Source organism: Sorex araneus, chromosome 5 (assembly GCF_027595985.1).
Source record: "Sorex araneus isolate mSorAra2 chromosome 5, mSorAra2.pri, whole genome shotgun sequence".
NCBI classification, from domain to species: Eukaryota; Metazoa; Chordata; class Mammalia; order Eulipotyphla; family Soricidae; genus Sorex; species Sorex araneus.
In genome coordinates, this window is record NC_073306.1 from 51,020,640 (window position 1) to 51,037,397 (window position 16,758).

At 48.8% G+C, this 16,758-nt stretch overlaps 1 protein-coding gene across 1 annotated transcript; it reads left to right on the forward strand.

Annotated features, from left to right (window-relative positions):
- The first annotated feature begins 12,885 nt into the window (after positions 1-12,885).
- Positions 12,886-14,517, forward strand: ID3 (inhibitor of DNA binding 3). Its single transcript, XM_004603430.3, has 3 exons — positions 12,886-13,260; positions 13,376-13,458; positions 14,013-14,517. The coding sequence occupies exons 1-2, from the start codon at positions 12,961-12,963 to the stop codon at positions 13,433-13,435; spliced, it is 360 nt and encodes a 119-aa protein (XP_004603487.1). The 5' UTR covers positions 12,886-12,960; the 3' UTR covers positions 13,436-13,458; positions 14,013-14,517.
- The last annotated feature ends 2,241 nt before the right edge of the window (positions 14,518-16,758 follow it).

Consider the following 16,758-nt stretch of genomic DNA (forward strand, 5'->3'; position numbering starts at 1 on the left):
AAGTCTCCGCTCAGCCCGGTCTCTGCCTTCTCACTCCTGTTAGCCTTCTGCCTTGTCCTCAAGTCCCATCTGACCTTCAAGGATTAGAGTGTCCTTTCTTCTCCAAAAACTATCTTGTCTTTCTTTCTCCTTTTTTCCCCACTTGGTGGAGGGGGGAGGGGGGAACACAGCCAGCAATGTTCGTTCAGTGCTTACTCCTAGCTCTGTGCTCAGGGATCACTCCTAGCAATGCTCAGGGGACTATATAAAGTGTCAGGATTGAACCTGCTACAAGTTAAGCATCCTACCTGCCATATTATTTCTATCTCTAACCAAGACCCTCATCTTATCCTCCTAACTAACTAAATTGGCACTGTTCAATCAGTTGCCACTAGCTCTGTATGCGTCCTGAGCCCCTGAAAAGTAATTTAATTCAAACTGAGATATGCGGACATACATAACACACTTAGGGGCTGGAGAGATACAGTAAGTATCTCAGCAAGTAGTACAGCAAGTAGGGAACATACCTTGATCTACAGCATCCTCTGTGGTTTGGAGCACTACAGGAGGGATTCCTGAGTGCAGAGACAGGAGTAAGCTCTGAGCATCTCTGGGTGTGGTACAGGAACAACAACAACAAAATACACCCCAGATTAAGATAACTTAATATGAAAAATAATGTAAAAATTGAAGGTGTTTTTAGCCTGTGTGTGTGTGTGTATATATATATATCTTACTGTACCACTGTCATCCCGTTGTTCATCGATTTACTTGAGCGGGCACCAGTAACATCTTTATTACACTCAGCCCTGAGATTTTAGCAGCCTCTCCTTATTTGTCTTTCCCAAGGATTGGAGGCTCTTTCAGGGTCAGGGGAATGAGACCTATCGTTACTGTTTCTGGCATATCGAATACACCACAGATAGCTTGCCAGGCTCTGCCATGCGGGCGGGATACTCTTAGTAGCTTGCTGCGCTGTCCGAGAGGTATGTATATATCTGTTACTGTATTTGGGATATAAATGCACCATGGGGAGCTTGCCAGACTCTCCCGAGCGGGCAATAGACTCTGGGTAGCTTGTCAAGTTCTCCAAGAGGGAGAACTAGGCCATTAAATATATATTAAATATATATATATATATTTTTTTTAAGTTTTGGAAGCCACACCCAACAAGGAATCGGACCTGTGTCAGCCACATGCAAGGCAAGCATCCTATACACTATACTCTTGCTCTGGTCCCTTTAAAGCTAATTTTGTATGAATTACATGTTCAAATGATGTTTTGGGTCTATTGGATTTCTGTAACACATTATTGAAATTAACTTTACTTGCTCATGCTTTTTAAAAATAGCAAATGTAGGGCTAGAGTGATAGTACAGCGAGTAGGGCGTTTGCCTTGCATGCAGCTGACTGGGGTTCCATCCCTGGCATCTCATACGGTCCCCTGAGCACTGCCAGGAGTAATTCCTGAGTGAAAAGCAAGGAGTAACCCCTGAGCATTAGCCGGGTGTGACCCGAAAAGAAAAAAAAATTAAAAATAGCACATGTCTGCTAGAAAAATTGTATTCATCTATGTGGCTCAACATTATGGCTCCATTATTGTCTACCATACAACATTGGCATAGAGAAGCAATCACCGAACAGTATTGAACACTTCTTCTACTTCTTAATCTGCTATCTGATGTAATGCACAGCACATTCCTGTGGGTCAGATAGTTTGAATCTCTCTCTCTTTTTACAGATAAGGATGTAGAGGGAGGGTGTGACCTCCCCAAGGTCACACAGCTGAACACTGGCAGATTCAGAAATCAAACTCAAGCAGTCAGACTCCAAAGTCTTTCACGGGATGTTGTTGCACAGACTACCAAAAGCACCAAGAGCTTTGGGGGTCTCCCTGGGGTGCCTTTGGCTGGAATTAGAACAGCTCTGCATGATAATGAGTCATGCTAATCAGAAACTCTCACTGAATGCTTGTCTTTCATAAGCACAAATGAGAAAGCACATCAATTAATAGAAGCAACGCATTTGGAAGAAATCAGATCTGGGGATCCGTGGATGGAATATAAAGCCCATAACCTTCTGATCTAGATAAATATCTCATTTGGCAGGTGGGGACACCGATGCCCAAAGAAGGAAAAGGATTTCCCTGGCAATGTGGGCAAGAGTCATATGCATTAAAAAAAAAAAAAAAAGTTGGGTTCCCAGGCCCCCAGGTACTTCACCTTTAATGGGATGATCCCTGCCCCCAGCCACCTGGAAGCTTCTGTGTTCGATCGGTCCTCCCCCTCCCCCAAGGCGGTTTGAGGACTAGCGAGGAGGGGGCCGGGAGACCCCACCCATTTCCCATCAGGGTCCCAAGGCCACCATCCGGTCCTGGCCAGGAATTCCTTTCAGAGACTGAATTAAACTGAGCCGAAAATAATTCCACACCCTTGGAGGCCTGCAAAAGCCCCACCCGGGTCGAGCTGGCCAGGCCTCCCAGGTCTGCCCTCCGACTCCGCTGCCGCTCCGGGTCTGGCCTCCGGTGCGCCCTGGGAAAGGGTACTTGAACCCACAGTCTGCACACACATTCCCTCTCCCACCCTCCGCACGAGCCGGAGAAACGGCGCCCGAGCCCCGGCCAGAGCATTCCTGGAGCACGCTAGCCAGGGGCCCCGCCAAGGAGCCACCGAGAAATAGAGAGCGACACGGGCACAAAGAGGCACGGAGGGAGCGTGGGAGACAAAGAGAAGCGAGCGAGGATGAATATTTAGATCCAGGCAAAGACGCGGGTCGAGAGACAAAGAGAATAAAACCAAGAAAAGGAGAAAGGGGGAAAGGGGTGCGGAAGGGGGACTCGCGGAAAGGGACGTCGGGGAAGAAGGAAGCAGAGAGGGAAATCGGGGTTTGGGGACCCGACTGGAGGAGACAGACAGCTCAGGGGCGCCGCGCGGGAGAGCGAGACGCAGCCCGGGCGCGCGCCGGGCGAGGCGCGCAGGGCTGGGGCGCCGGCGGCCGCGGGCTTGGGGGCGTGGGGGCCGCCGGGGTCCCCAGGGGGCGGATCCTCCTCCCGGCGCCTTGTCCCGCCGCCGCGGTCCCAGCAGCCACATTCCTTCGGGTTTCCCACACACTCGCCATCAAAGAGTCCCCAAAGCCCCAGCTTTTCCCGCGCCCCTCCCCCGCCAGGCCTGGTGAAGCTATTTTTCACCCCCTCCTGGTCTTTAATCTGTTGTGGGCAAAGAAAGCGGCTTTTGTTGGGCAAGGGGCTGCGCGGGGGGGCGGGGAGGGGGCGCCCGCGATTGTGTGTCCCGCAGCTGCGCGCCTGGGGCCGCCAGGGGTGGGGGGCTGCTGGGGCGCGGGGCGCTGGCGGGGAGGGCCAGGGAAGGTCGGGCAGGGCCGGAGTGGGGGCAGCCAGGGCGCGGGGGAGGGCGGGGAGGGTCGCGGCGGGCGAGGAGTGGAGGGAAAGGGCGTCCGGCCGCGCAAGCCCATTGTCCTCTCGGCCTTTTCTGCACCTGGCCGGGAGTTTGGGAAAGAGCGGCACTAGGACTGACGCGAACGCAAGGAGACGGTCACTGGGAGACACTTCACACATCGCAGTGGGCTCCGACAGACAGACAGACAGACAGACACACACACACACACACACACACACACACACACACACACACACACACACACCTCGCGCATGTGCGCGCTCTCTCTCTCTCTCTCTCCTCCTCCCCCCCCCCCCCCCCCGCCTCCCACCACCACTTTCTCCAAGGCCCCAGAGGCACTACACTCAAACGGGGCCCAAAGCAGGGCCTTCAGCATCCTCAGGAAGGAAGACACATATCCAGAGTCCCACATGCCCCGCCTGACTGGCCCCTGAGGGTCTGCAGAAGAAAGTGGGTTTCGAATATGAACTTCCCTCTTTCATCCCCCGATTTCTCCTGTAGAGCCCTTTTTCCAGCATTGGCTTCCTTTCTTCCTCCAGCGGCTGGAGCCTCCTTCAAGCCTAGCTAAGATCTGGACTCAGGCAGCTTCCCAACCCACTGTGTGACCTTGGGCAAGTCAACTCCCTCTCTGAGCTTTGCTCAAAGAGTGAAGACTGAGGGAAATAATTTATATGGAAGATGCCCAAGTCACTGTTGGCTAGTGACCCTTTAGAGGCCACCCAATGCTTCTGTAGCTTTGCAATGATTCTCAGAAACTTTGCCGCAGGAATGAGGTCTGAGCTGCCACCACTGCTTTCCGGAACCCCTATCCTTCCAGCTCACTGAGGAAACTTGGCCTTGCTGTGGGGTGGGGGAGCCCTTTCCTGTCTCTGGCAGGGTTAAGTCTCTCCCTAAGCTGGATCCTTCCACTGTTAACCTTCCCAACTTCCCTGGCAGACTGTAGCTGGCTCATTAGTCAACCCAAGACACCGGGTGAGCATTTGCTTTTTTGTTTTATTTTGGTTTTGGTCAAACCCAGCGGTGCTCAGGGATTACTCCTGTGTCTGTACTCTGTTGGGCTGGGAGACAAATGGAGTGCCTGCGATGAAACCCAGGTTGTCCGCATGCAAGGCAAACCTTCTACTCCCTGTATTATCTCTCTGGCCCTGACATTTGCTTTTTTGTTTGGTTTTGGTTTTGGTGGTGGGGCACATCTGGCAATGCTCAGGGGTTACTGCTGGCTCTGCACCCAGGAATCACTCCTAATGGTACTCAAGGGGCCATATGGGACCCCAGGAATTGAACCCAGGTAGACCTTGTGCAAGACAAGTGCCCTACCCACCATACTATCTCTCTGGCCCACAATGTTTGCTTTTTGAGAATTGTTTTGTTTTTGTTTTTGTTTTTCCTTGCTCTACACTCACTCCATCATCTTCCAACCACTTTTTCTGAACCCTATTAATGTGAACCCCAATCTAAGCATCTATCTACAGCAAAGAGCACTGTACTTTGGTGCCATAGGGTCAGCTCAATATGCATTTGAGGCTTAAATTCAGCTCAAAGTAGTCTCCTCAAAATGATTACTGGGATGAAGCTTAATTCAGTATATCTTTGGAAAGTGTTCCTTCTGTGTGAGGCAGTGAGGGATACCGAGGCCAGACAGACAGAAGTGATTTGATCACAAAGCAGGTGACCTATGTGCCCCATTTACCTCTCCTGGAAATTTCACATTCATGAAATTATACCATAAGTGATCCTTTGTGTCTTGCTCCTTTCACATAAATATTTTTGAGGCCCATTCAAGTATTGTATCAATCCCTAGTTCACTTCTTTATTATCACTAAGCAGTATTCTGCATATGCCAAAATTTATTTGTGTGTGTGTGTTTTGGGGGGGCGGGCACATCCAGTGATGCTCAGGGGCTATTCCTGGCTCTGTACTCAGAAATTACTCCTGGCTCAGAAGTTACTCAGGGGACCATATGGGAAGTCAGGTGAGCCACGTAGAGGCAAGTGCCCTATCCGTCATACTATCATTGTAACCCCTATATATGCTGAGTTTTGGAGTGTTTGATGAACCTGTGAATGAGAATGCTTTGGAAACAAGATAACCTCAAGTATATATACATTCCCTTTGATTATTTGTTTAGCCTGTGATAAACTCCCAATAACCTATCAACACTCTCCAAAACTTTTCCCTTGAACCAGAGACATGATCCAGTGGAAAGGTCCTTGCTTTGCAGGTGGCCAACTCCAGCTGAATCCCAGCACCACGGATGGTCTCCTAAGCACTGCCAAGGTTGATCTCTAAGCACAGAGTCAGGAGTAAGCCCTGAATACTGCTGGGTGTGGCCCCAAACGACAAAATAAATGATTAACAACTTTTCCCTTAACAGTAAATGGGTTGTCCCTGTCTGTTCTCATTCGCCTAGAAATGTTAGTGTGAATTGACTGGCATCTGTGTTTGCACACTGCACGTTTATCTCTGTCTTTGTATGTAAGTATTTGGGTCACAGATTAAGAGACACATTTGGGCCACAATTTGAATACAGATGTGTTCAAATCTTAATTGTGTACCAAGAGATTTGTATAGACAAATCTGTTAGAACTTCAGTCTTTGGTAGGGTTAGAATACACCCAGTGGTGCTTAGAGCCTTCTCCCAGCTCTCTGCCTGAGGGATCTCATGAGGTAATGGAGATCAAACTGAGGCAGCTGCATACAAGGCAAGAATCTTTTCCCCTCTCCTATCTCTCTGGCCCAGAAATCCCATATTTTTGCCACAATAATACCTATCTTAATACATCATCTAGAACAGGTTCTACAGGATAGAATTTATATAAGACAGCTAACACAGGAAAGTTTCTCAGAAAATAAACTCTGCTTCTGCTTCACAACCAACATCCTCTCCTCTTCCCCAGGTGGCAAACCAACTCTTGAACATTCTGCAGTAAAAGCTTAATAAACTTCAGGGTGGCATGGCTGGACTAAGCTAAGCTGGCTTTGGGTTAGAAGAAGGAAAGAGAAACAGAGAGAGAGAGAGAGAGAGAGAGAGGGTTCCAAAGCTAACTCCTAGAAACAGAAGTAGTCATTCTGTACTTTGTTTGAGAATAAACAGCCCTTAAAGCATGGACAGGAAGGGATCTTTAGGAGGTAAAGGGGGGAAGTTTCAGATTTCCAAGAAATGTTCAGTGCTCTCTGTCTCTTTGGCTAGAAAACAATGTCTCTCCCTAATGCCCCAAATATATTTGTCTGTCTTAGACTTAATCCATCTCCCTTGCTGTTCTCTATGACAAAATCTTCTTAGGTCCAGCTACCTTTTTCAAGATAACCTTTGAAAGGACAGTAGAAAAAGCACAGAGAATACCAGAGAGGCAGGTAGACCTGGTACAAATCTTGGCTCTGCCAAACACATTAACTTCTGTGAGCCTCAGTCTCCAAATAGGCCAATGAGAGCATGAGTAAAAGGCAGATAGACCCGGCTGGAGTGATAGTACATACAGCAGATAGGACATTTGCCTTGCATGCAGCCAACCCGGGTTCCCTCCCGGCATCCCATATGGTCACACAAGCACCACAGGAGTAATTACTGGGTGCAGAGCCAGGAGTAACTCCTGAGTATCGCCAGGTGTGACCCAAAAAGAAAAAAAATTAAAAAGGCAGATGGACCCTGAAAGGCAGAAAGGATCCAAAGAAGGACCATGATGTGGGCATCTCATTCTTCTGAACTGTCACTTAGACCATCTCGGAGTTTCCTGTAATCCCCACCGCTCTCAGGATCCATGCCTCAGATCCAGATGCCTCCCAGACCCCCCTTTCTCAGTATTGCCCACATTTCTAAGTATGGGCTCAGCAAAAGTCTTTATACTCACCTGGCACTATCTATCCACTCACCCAAGTCTACATCACTTCATGCACATACAAATAACTGTTTGATTCCCATCACACGTTTCCTTTCCTTGTCCCATGAGCCTCCCATTTACAGAGAAATAGTATTTTTCCTACCATTTACAAGTGGATACTGTTAAGTGGCCACAAGCTTGAGCTCAGCTGCCGACTGAGACACACAGACAGGACAGATTTTTCAAAGTTTTATTCACACAAACCAAAACTCACTCATACAAGGAACACAGCGCCGAGGGTTCGCAAGCTGGGACCACTCCCTGGGCTTGGTGAATAATATTTTCACTTATAAGTGAATAGTATTTTCCTCCCATTTTACAGAGGAGAGAGACATCTGAGGCAATGGGTAAGATCTGTACGGAGATTTGAGCCCAGTCTTCATTCAGAATTCCCTGGGCTTTCCTTGTATTATGGGACTCTCTAGCAGTACCCAGAGGACTGACTGTCCTTTCTGAAGGGAGAAGAGATTCCATCTATGTTTACAAGCTGGGAGATCCTCAGCACGCTTTTACTGGTGAGTAAATAGGTATATAATAGGAAATGCAGCCCCTGGGGATGAGACCACAGAAGACCACTCCAGTGCTAATGTTAATAAGACTTCCGGGGCAGAGTGGACAGGAAGCCAACTTACCCGGGATGTCAGTTCTAGCCACAGTGCAGCAGTTTACATCCCAAGTAATCTGGGGCTAGTTTCTGAGGTTCCCTTGACTCCCCCACAATACAACAAAACTGGGGAAAATAGATATGTAGATAGATAGAAGATCAGTTTAGGCAAAAAGACATCTGCAATTCTCATCATCATTACTTGGGCTTTGAAATCAACAGCTCAGAGACCCCCCACCACTTAAAAAAAATCTAAAGACAAAACAATATAACTTAATCGTTTTGCCAAGTTTTTAAAAAACCAGAGAGCACAACACTAATTTTTTTCTTTCTTAAAAAAAAATTGGCAAAGGAAGATTCAGTTCCTGGAAATGCTTACAAAATTATTCCTGACACTGGGAGGAGATAGTTAAAAAGGAAGAAGACGATGAAGAAAAACCATATACATTGTAGATAAAGGAAGACGGCGGAAAGAAAGAGAACAAATAAAAGAAAGAAAAGAAAGAACTAAAAGCGAGGGGGATGCGGGGGGCGGGGGGGCCGGCAGGGGGACTTTAAAGGGCCCCAATTCAAGGAACGTTATCAAGTTCTCAGCATCTGCAATTCACAAGCCGCTCGCGGGTCTGGGCGGCGCTGACCCCGCCCCTTTCTCGGGTGTCGGGCGCTCATTGGTGGGGGCGGCAGTCGCCGGCCGGTGACTGCCCGAGGAAAGGTTGCCTGGGACACGCATCCCTGTGTGAACGCATGACGTCCCACCCTGGCGCCAGGCTGTCTGGGGCTGAGTCTTAGATCAACACAGCTGTGGGACCGGGACCCACAGCTGGGCAAAGGAGCGGATTCCTCAACAAAAAATAGGATTGTGAGAAAAGTTCTGAAACAAAAACAGCGCAGACAAAAGCCTTAATGACATCCTTTCATAAAAATAAAAAATGCAAGAGGGGGGAAAAGCTGGTAAAAGGAGCAGAACTGGGAACAGAAAGTTCAGAGACATTTGGAATAAGAGGCTGGGGCCCCACCACCACTAAACAAGTTGCAGAAGGCCTGAGCTAGCCTTCCAGTCCGCTGCTGGGAAAAAGAAACCTCTGGGTTCAAACTTGATTCAGTGTTCTCAAGCATAACTCGATTCTTTCAGAGTTGGAATCTTAAAATGGAGAGGAACTTTCAAGGTCATTTGCTCTCACCTTCCCCCTTAATTTTACCAAAAAAAGAGGTCTTGGAAGAAAGGATTTGCATCCCAGACAACGCTGAAACTTATTGGTATGGCCTGGACTGAATTCTATTTGGCAATTCTGCTGCATTGCTCTCTTGCCCGTGGGCATTTCAACCTGAAAGCATTTGGGGAAATAATAAATCTAAAGGGGCTTTGGAAAGATCTCTACAGGCCTTGAAAAGTATCAGAAATAGTAATGGAGGAGGGCAAAGGAGTGTGCAGAACTAAGTAACTGGTAGAACTAGCACCTTCCCCATCCACACCTGGCCCCATGTTGGGTATCCATGTACCAAGGAGACTAATAGAACTGATGGAAAGAATATGCCAGGCACCTTTCAGAGAAGGGGCATTCAATAATTTTTTGGTGAATGTGGTAGATTTTATAAATGGAGACATCAAGGCGGAGAGTTGACCTACATTGTGAGAAAGAAGAGTGGAGACTGGGGATGTAGTACAGAAACTGAGGTGCTTGCCTTGCACACTGTTAGCCTAGGTTTGATCCCCTGCATCATATACAGTCCCCTGAGTCTGCTTGGAGTGATCCCGGAACACAGAGCCAGAAGTAAGTCCTGAGCACAGTCAGGTGTCACCCCAAGAAAGGGAGTGGGGGAGTTGCGCGGTGGGGGGAGAGAGAAAGAAAAAGATGGGGACTAGAGGGAGAGCTTCACATGTTAAGCACACGTAGGAGACCCAGGTTCAATCCCTGGTACCATGGGGAGTGACCCCTGAGCACTGAGTTGGGAACAGCTTCCAAGTACAACCAGGTGTGGCCTAAAAAAAATAGAAGGGGGGCTGGAGCAATAGCACAGCGGGTAGGGCATTTGTCTTGCACGCATTTGTCTTGATTGAGCCATGTTCGATCCCCAGCATCCCATATGGTCCCCTGAGTACCACTAGGGGTAATTCTTGAGTGCAGAGCCAGGAGTAACCCTTGTGCATCGCCAGGTGTGGCCCCCCCAAAAAAGAAAAAAAATACAAGAGAGTGGGGATACAAACATAAATCTGCCTGGGCTTGAAAGCCATAAATTTCTTTTTTTTTTTTGGGTGGGTGGTGGAATGTCAAACTTGGCGATGTTCAGGGCTTACTCCTGACTATGCAATCAGGAATTATTCCTGGCGGTGCTCAGGGTACCATATAGGATGTTCAGGGTACCATAGGGAATAGTCATACTCTGGTCAGCTGCATGTAAAGTAAAAACACCTTACCCACTATACTGTCACTCCAACCCCTGAAAGCCGTGAATTTTCTCGAACCTCCTAGGTTTGACCATTTTTCACAGTAACAGAATTTGAATGATAGGGGGCTGGAGTGATAGCACAGCGGGTAGGGTGTTTGCCTTGCATGCGGCCGACCCGGGTTCTAATCCCAGCATCCCATATGGTCCCCTGAGCACCGCCAGGGGTAATTCCTGAGTGAAGAGCCAGGAATAACCCCTGTGTATCGTCGGGTGTGACCCAAAAACCAAAAAAAAAAAAAAAAGAATTTGAATGATAAAACAGAAATGAGCCCTCTTTTGCTCACTCAGGAGTCCACATAGCCACCATTTTCTGTCCATAATCAAGTAACTGGCACATTTCTCACTTGGTATTTGCTGTATATATAGAGGATTTGTCCTTTCAAATTTATTTTCCTTCTTCTTACACTAAAGAGGTTTTCCTTATAAACATTAACATTTCAGGAAGAAAACATTCAAAGAGCCCTTTTTGGGACACAGAGCCCTGTAGTTTGTTGGCAAAGAAGGAGGTTTTAAGGCTGCCTCTGCCATTACTTGTGGTGTGGTATTGGACGTGTTTCATACCCCATTTGGATCCTTGACCATCCCATACCTGCCTGTCCAGATTTCATAAAGGCTTTGACTTCTAGAGGTAAAAAGAGTTCTTAATTATCACCTAGTGATAATCTAATGTTTCCTTTTAGTTTTTATTTTAGTTTTTGAATTTTGGGTCACACCAAGCAGTGCTTAGATTTACCTTTTTTTTTTCTCTTTGGGTCACACCCAGTGATGCATAGGGGTTACTCCTGGCTTTGCACTCAGGAATTACTCTGGCAGTGTTAAGGGGACCATATGGGATGCTGGGAATTGAACCCGGGTTGGCCGCATGCAAGGCAAACGCCCTACCCACTGTACTATCACTCCAGCCCCTCAGATTTACTTTTGATTCTGATTCAGAGCTCATTTCTGGCGGTGCTCAGGGGACCATCTAGGGTGCTGGGATTGAACCTGGTTCAGTTGCCTATAAAACAAGCACCTACTACCCAGTGTACTCTGGCTCTGGCCCCCTAATATCTCCTATTTATTTACAAAACAACTAAGGCCTTGGTACCTGGGCTTGTGCAAGAGTCCCTGACAAATTTTTGGCAGGTCTAGGGTATTGAACCCAGGATTCCTGATTCCCTCTCTAGTGTCCTTTTTTTTTTTTTTATATGACTATTTTGAGACTCTCCTTGCTCTGAGCACCCATTGTCCTGTTAATCAGTGCCACAAACTATTGAACACTTAATTGCTTCCTGTGTTAATCTTGTCTCCCCAAATTGTGAGATTCTTGAGAGCAGGAGCTACTGTTTTATGTGAAGTGACTCCATAAATATTTACCAACTAATTGATTAAGGAAGTAGCCATTGGGGAAACCTTTTCAGGTTGCAAATTCTCAAAAGTTCTGGGAAGTGACAAGAAGACAAGCAAAGAATACTGTGTGCAATGTCCCTTTGCCAGGGCTTAGTGAGACTCTCTTCTCCCCCTTTCTTAGGCTCTCAGATAGAGCTGGAGCTATTTCAGCAAGGCTAAGAATAATCAAGTCCAGGTGGCCTGCCTTTTCATAGCAGAAAGGGACAGAGAGACAGAGATGAAACTACCAAACTATTGTTTCCTGCATAGAGGTATGTGGAATGGAGGGAGAGGGGGAAATAAAGTTAAGATTTCCTGACCCAATGGGGTGTCCTAAAAAGGTTATATAGAACCCTCCCTCCTTCTTTACCCCTTCCCCCTTCCCTCCTAAAAACCCTGTCTAGAATTTAACCAAACTCACTTCCAAAACACACTGGGCATATATTTGGCTCCTTATGAAGTGCATGGAGCCAGAGAGTGGGAGCTCTTTTCCTTCCCCGTGCATAAAGCACAGATTCAGGCTGATTTCTTTCTCCCCCCCTTTTCCCCTGTTGCTCAAATAAATAGTGTTCTTTGCACAAACCCCATTCCCCTCCTCCTTCTGCAATCTCAGCGCCTAGAAATCTGTTTTCTTCATTGTAACCTCAGCTTCACCGCAATTAATTTTTTTCCCCCTCTGGTCACAAGATAATTCCTGACGCCAGTGAGTCTGGAGGTCAGACGAACAGCAAATTGGGGAACAAGGCGGCACTAATTCCTTACAAGTTTCCCTTGAAAAATCTTTTGCTTAGGGAAAAAAAAAAAAAGGCGTCTTTGCTGTTCAGGGATTTATGACCTCGGAGGAGCTGTGGGTTCGAACTAGCGTTGGGCTGTGGGTGGACTGGCAGGGGGCAGAGGGAGCTCAAAGATCTGGGTCGCTGCCAGGAAAAGGCAAATTCTTAAAGTTAATGGTTTTAAGTGATTTTTTTAAATCCTTGCTGGCAGAGGCCGGCCTCTCCCCGGTATCAGTGCTTCCTCATTCTTTGAATCCGCGGCTCCGCGGTATTCAGCGGCAGACCAGCCGGAGGATGCCTGTTTGCAATTTAACCAAGCTGTGAACGCCCAGGGTCGGCGGGGGCGGGGCCGGAGCCGTTACTCTGCATATGGGGGCGTGTCTTCGAGGCGGGCCCTATAAGAGTCTGCAGCCACCAGCGGGAGCGCACAGCCAGCGGCTCTAGGGGCTTACGGCTTTTTTTCGGTCTGTGGCGCACCTCCAGCCTTGTTCCTCAGTATGAAGGCGCTGAGCCCGGTTCGCGGTTGCTACGAGGCGGTGTGCTGCCTGTCGGAACGCAGCCTGGCCATCGCGCGGGGTCGAGGCAAGGGCCCGGCTGCAGAAGAGCCACTGAGCCTACTCGACGACATGAACCACTGCTACTCGCGTCTGCGGGAACTGGTACCCGGAGTTCCGCGAGGCACTCAGCTTAGCCAGGTGGAAATCCTGCAGCGAGTCATCGACTACATACTCGATCTGCAGGTGGTCCTGGCCGAGCCGGCCCCCGGACCCCCAGACGGTCCGCATCTTCCCATCCAGGTGCGCGTGGGCGAGCGCGGGAGTGGGGCGGTGCTGAGCTCCAAGGCAAGGATGCTGCTGGACCCCTGCGACGCCTAAATGCCGTGCGTAACCCTTCTCTTTTTCCTCCTTTCAGACAGCGGACCTCGCTCCAGAACTTGTGATCTCCAACGACAAGAGGAGCTTCTGCCACTGACCTGGCTGTCCAGGCGCCTTCAGGTGAATAAATAAATATACCTGCCTTCGGGAGGGCGGAGTGGGTCTTAAACGACAAGCCAAATCCCGGAGATGGCAGTGAAGCCCTTTAAGCGATTACCTAGTACACCCCCGCCTCCGGGTTTAGGGAAGCCTAGGTCAGAGGGGGCCAGGGACTTGCCCAGGGTCACATCGGATGAATGAAGGAACCGTCTCCCATCTTAGGTGCTTTTTCAACCCCAAATGCACAATACCCTTGCTCTTCCCAGCGGCAAGACCCGGAGAAAAAAAAAAAAGATGGGCCCACCCGATGGAATAGTCGTCTGTTCCGGGGTCGTAAAGGGAGCCTGCAGCAGCCCCCTCCCAACTAGTGTCAGGTCCAAGAGGGAGGCTTAGTGCAAGCTCCGCCTGTGGTCCTTTGGCGCCAACTGGGTGGGGGCGGCGTGGGGCGCGGAGTTATCAGCTGGAGGTAGAGACCAAGTTTCCTCCCAGGCGCCGGCCAGTCTGCGGACGGCCCCCGCCTCGGCGCGCTCAGCGGAAACTGACGGCTCCCTGGTCTTCTTTCCTCCCCCGCCCAGAATGCAGGTGCTGGCGCGCGTTCCGCTTGGGACCCCGGGACCCTCTACGGCCGGAAGCCCGAGGGCATGGATGGGCCCCAACCTCGCCCTGCCCACTTGACTTCCCCAAGCCCCTGTCTCAAGGCTGGACCTGGCGCCCGGGAGCGAAGGACTGTGAACTTGGGTGGCCTAAAGAACCAGAGCAAGCTCTGGGCACCAGCTGGGCAACGTCACCCAGCCCCCATCCTATGCTCCATCTCCCCACGCCCAAGTTTTAGAGACTGTCTTGTCAGAGTGTGGAGGTGTGGGGGGGCTTGTGGCTGCTCTCCTGACTCTGCCACGGCAGCGGTAGAGCTGGTCTTCGGGTCTCCTTGGAGAAAGGCTCCGTTGCCCTGATTATGAACTCTATAATAGAGTATATAGCTTTTGTACCTTTTTTGCAGGAAGGTGACTTTCTGTAACCATGCGATGTATATTAAACTTTTTATAAAAGTTAACATTTTGCATAATAAACCGTTTTTAAACACTTGTGTATATGATTTGATTTCTTACGTGCTAACGCTTTTTCTCAAGGCTGATCTTTAGGGGAAATAAAATGTCCTTCTTGGGGCTTGGGGAAAACAAATGTGCTTATTTCCTTAAAAGGGAGATGGGAAAATGCCCAGCCAAGCCTGGGTGGAGGGAGGACTGGAAAGGGCTCATTATGGCAGCCCCACACCCACAGACAGGATTGAGTGCAGAGAAGTTCCAGGTGCTGTCCCCTTATTTTACAGATAAGGGAAAACCGGCGAGCGGGAGCGGCTGGCACAAGCTCACCCCACGTGTTGGGGGCTGAGGAGAGAAATCAGTCTCCTGATTTCTTAGGTCCCTTGAGAGCTATTTTACAACACTGGCAGATGGCTGTCCTCTCAATGCTATTATTTGTGAGTTTTCCTGGCAAGTGTGGTGAAGAGTGGAATCTCCCCTGGGGGTGATAGGCAGACCCATTTCAGAGATGACTAAGGATTTTTTTTTTTTAAGTATTCATTTATTTTTTTATTGTGGGGGCCATACCTAGGGATGCTCAGGACTTAATCCTGGCTTTGAGGTCAGGGATCACTCCTGGAGGCTTAAGGGACCATATGGGGTGCTGGGGATCAAACCTGGGTTAGCCATGTGGAAGACAAGTGCCCTACACACTGTACTGTCTCTCTGGACACTTATTTGCACCAGTTAATTTTATAAGATCCCTATAGCCTTCACTCTGGCATTTCCTTCCCATTGCATCTCCACTGAGCCAACTCTGAAAGCATTCTTATTCCTACTTCAGAAATGGAGAAACTGAGGCTCAGTGAATAATGGGTCTGAACAAGCTTCTCATAGACCCATTGAGAGAAAAAGATGGAATTTAATTTCTTTTTATTTCTAAGATGGAATTTTAACCTTAACTACAGTGACTGATGGCAGGGGAGAGGGGAGGGAAGAGCGACAGAAACAGGGCCTGAGACTGAGCATTTAATTGGGGTCAGTTCTGAAGGTGGGACAGGCCAGACCCTCCATGTAGCCTGCCTCTGACAGCTCCCCAGGTGGGCTCCACCAGGTGTCTGGCCTCACTAGATTCCTGTTTATGATATGATCTCATCTGTGTGTTGGCCCCTGGCATAAATTACTTCAATATTTCATAACAAACAGGTCACATCATCACCCTTCACACCTCAACCCTGGTGAGCTTTTAGGGGTGAACAGGGGCATATGGTGGGGAAGCAACTCCTGTCTTTGCCAATCATCCTCCCATTCAACCTTACTCCTAGCCTGTTTCCCGATTGCCTCCGATCATCTTTTTTTTTTTTTTTTTTTTCTATTTGGGTCACATCCAGCGATGCACAGGGTTGTTCCTGTCTCTGTACTCAGGAATTACTCCTGATGGTGCTTGGAGGACCATATGGGATGCTGGGAATCAAACCTGGGTCGGCCATGTGCAAGGCAAACGCCCTATCTGCTGTGCTATTGCTCCAGCCCCATTTTTTTTTTTTGCTACCTCTGATCATCTTCTGATGTAAGTTATAAATACTGTCTTTGCTGTACATACACCAAACAATTGTACAGAGCAATGGCATATCTCCAATCCTCCAGGAAGCCCTCCAAATTTGTGAGGAGGACTTCTTGCAAATCAAGTAAGTGCAAGACTCAGGCTAAGTCTACCTTGGATTACTTTTTTGTTTGCTCTGCCTCTAGAGATATACAGGGTGCAAGACCCGGCGATGCACAGGGGTTACTCCTGGCTTTGCACTCAGGAATTACTCCTGGCAATGCTCAGGGGACCATGTGGGATGCTGGGAATTGAACCCGGGTCAGCTGCGTGTAAGGCAAACGCCCTACCCGCTGTGCTATCACTCCAGCCCCAAGACAGTGCCTCTTGAGCCTCAGTTTCCACATCTGCAAAAGAGATCTTAAAACATTCCAATAGCAGTGGGGCCCACGCTCAACTCAATGTCCTTTACCCTTGCTGCTACAGCATGTTACTTCCGGCTCCCTCTGAGGTTGTGGGTCCATGGAAGGCTAAAGAAAACTGAATTGCTCATCTGCCATGTGACCTGGAGCAAACCATTTCACCTCTCCAAGTGACTCTCTTCCTTGCCCAGCAGCTGGTGGTTCTAGTACTGCAGCTCTCTGAACAGAAGATAATGGTGGGAAAGTTCTTTGAAATGCATCACACACCTACAAGGTATTATTAAGCTAATTCCGAGGAAATTGCCTGTCAGGTCCGCTGAGACTGAACTGTTCAGGT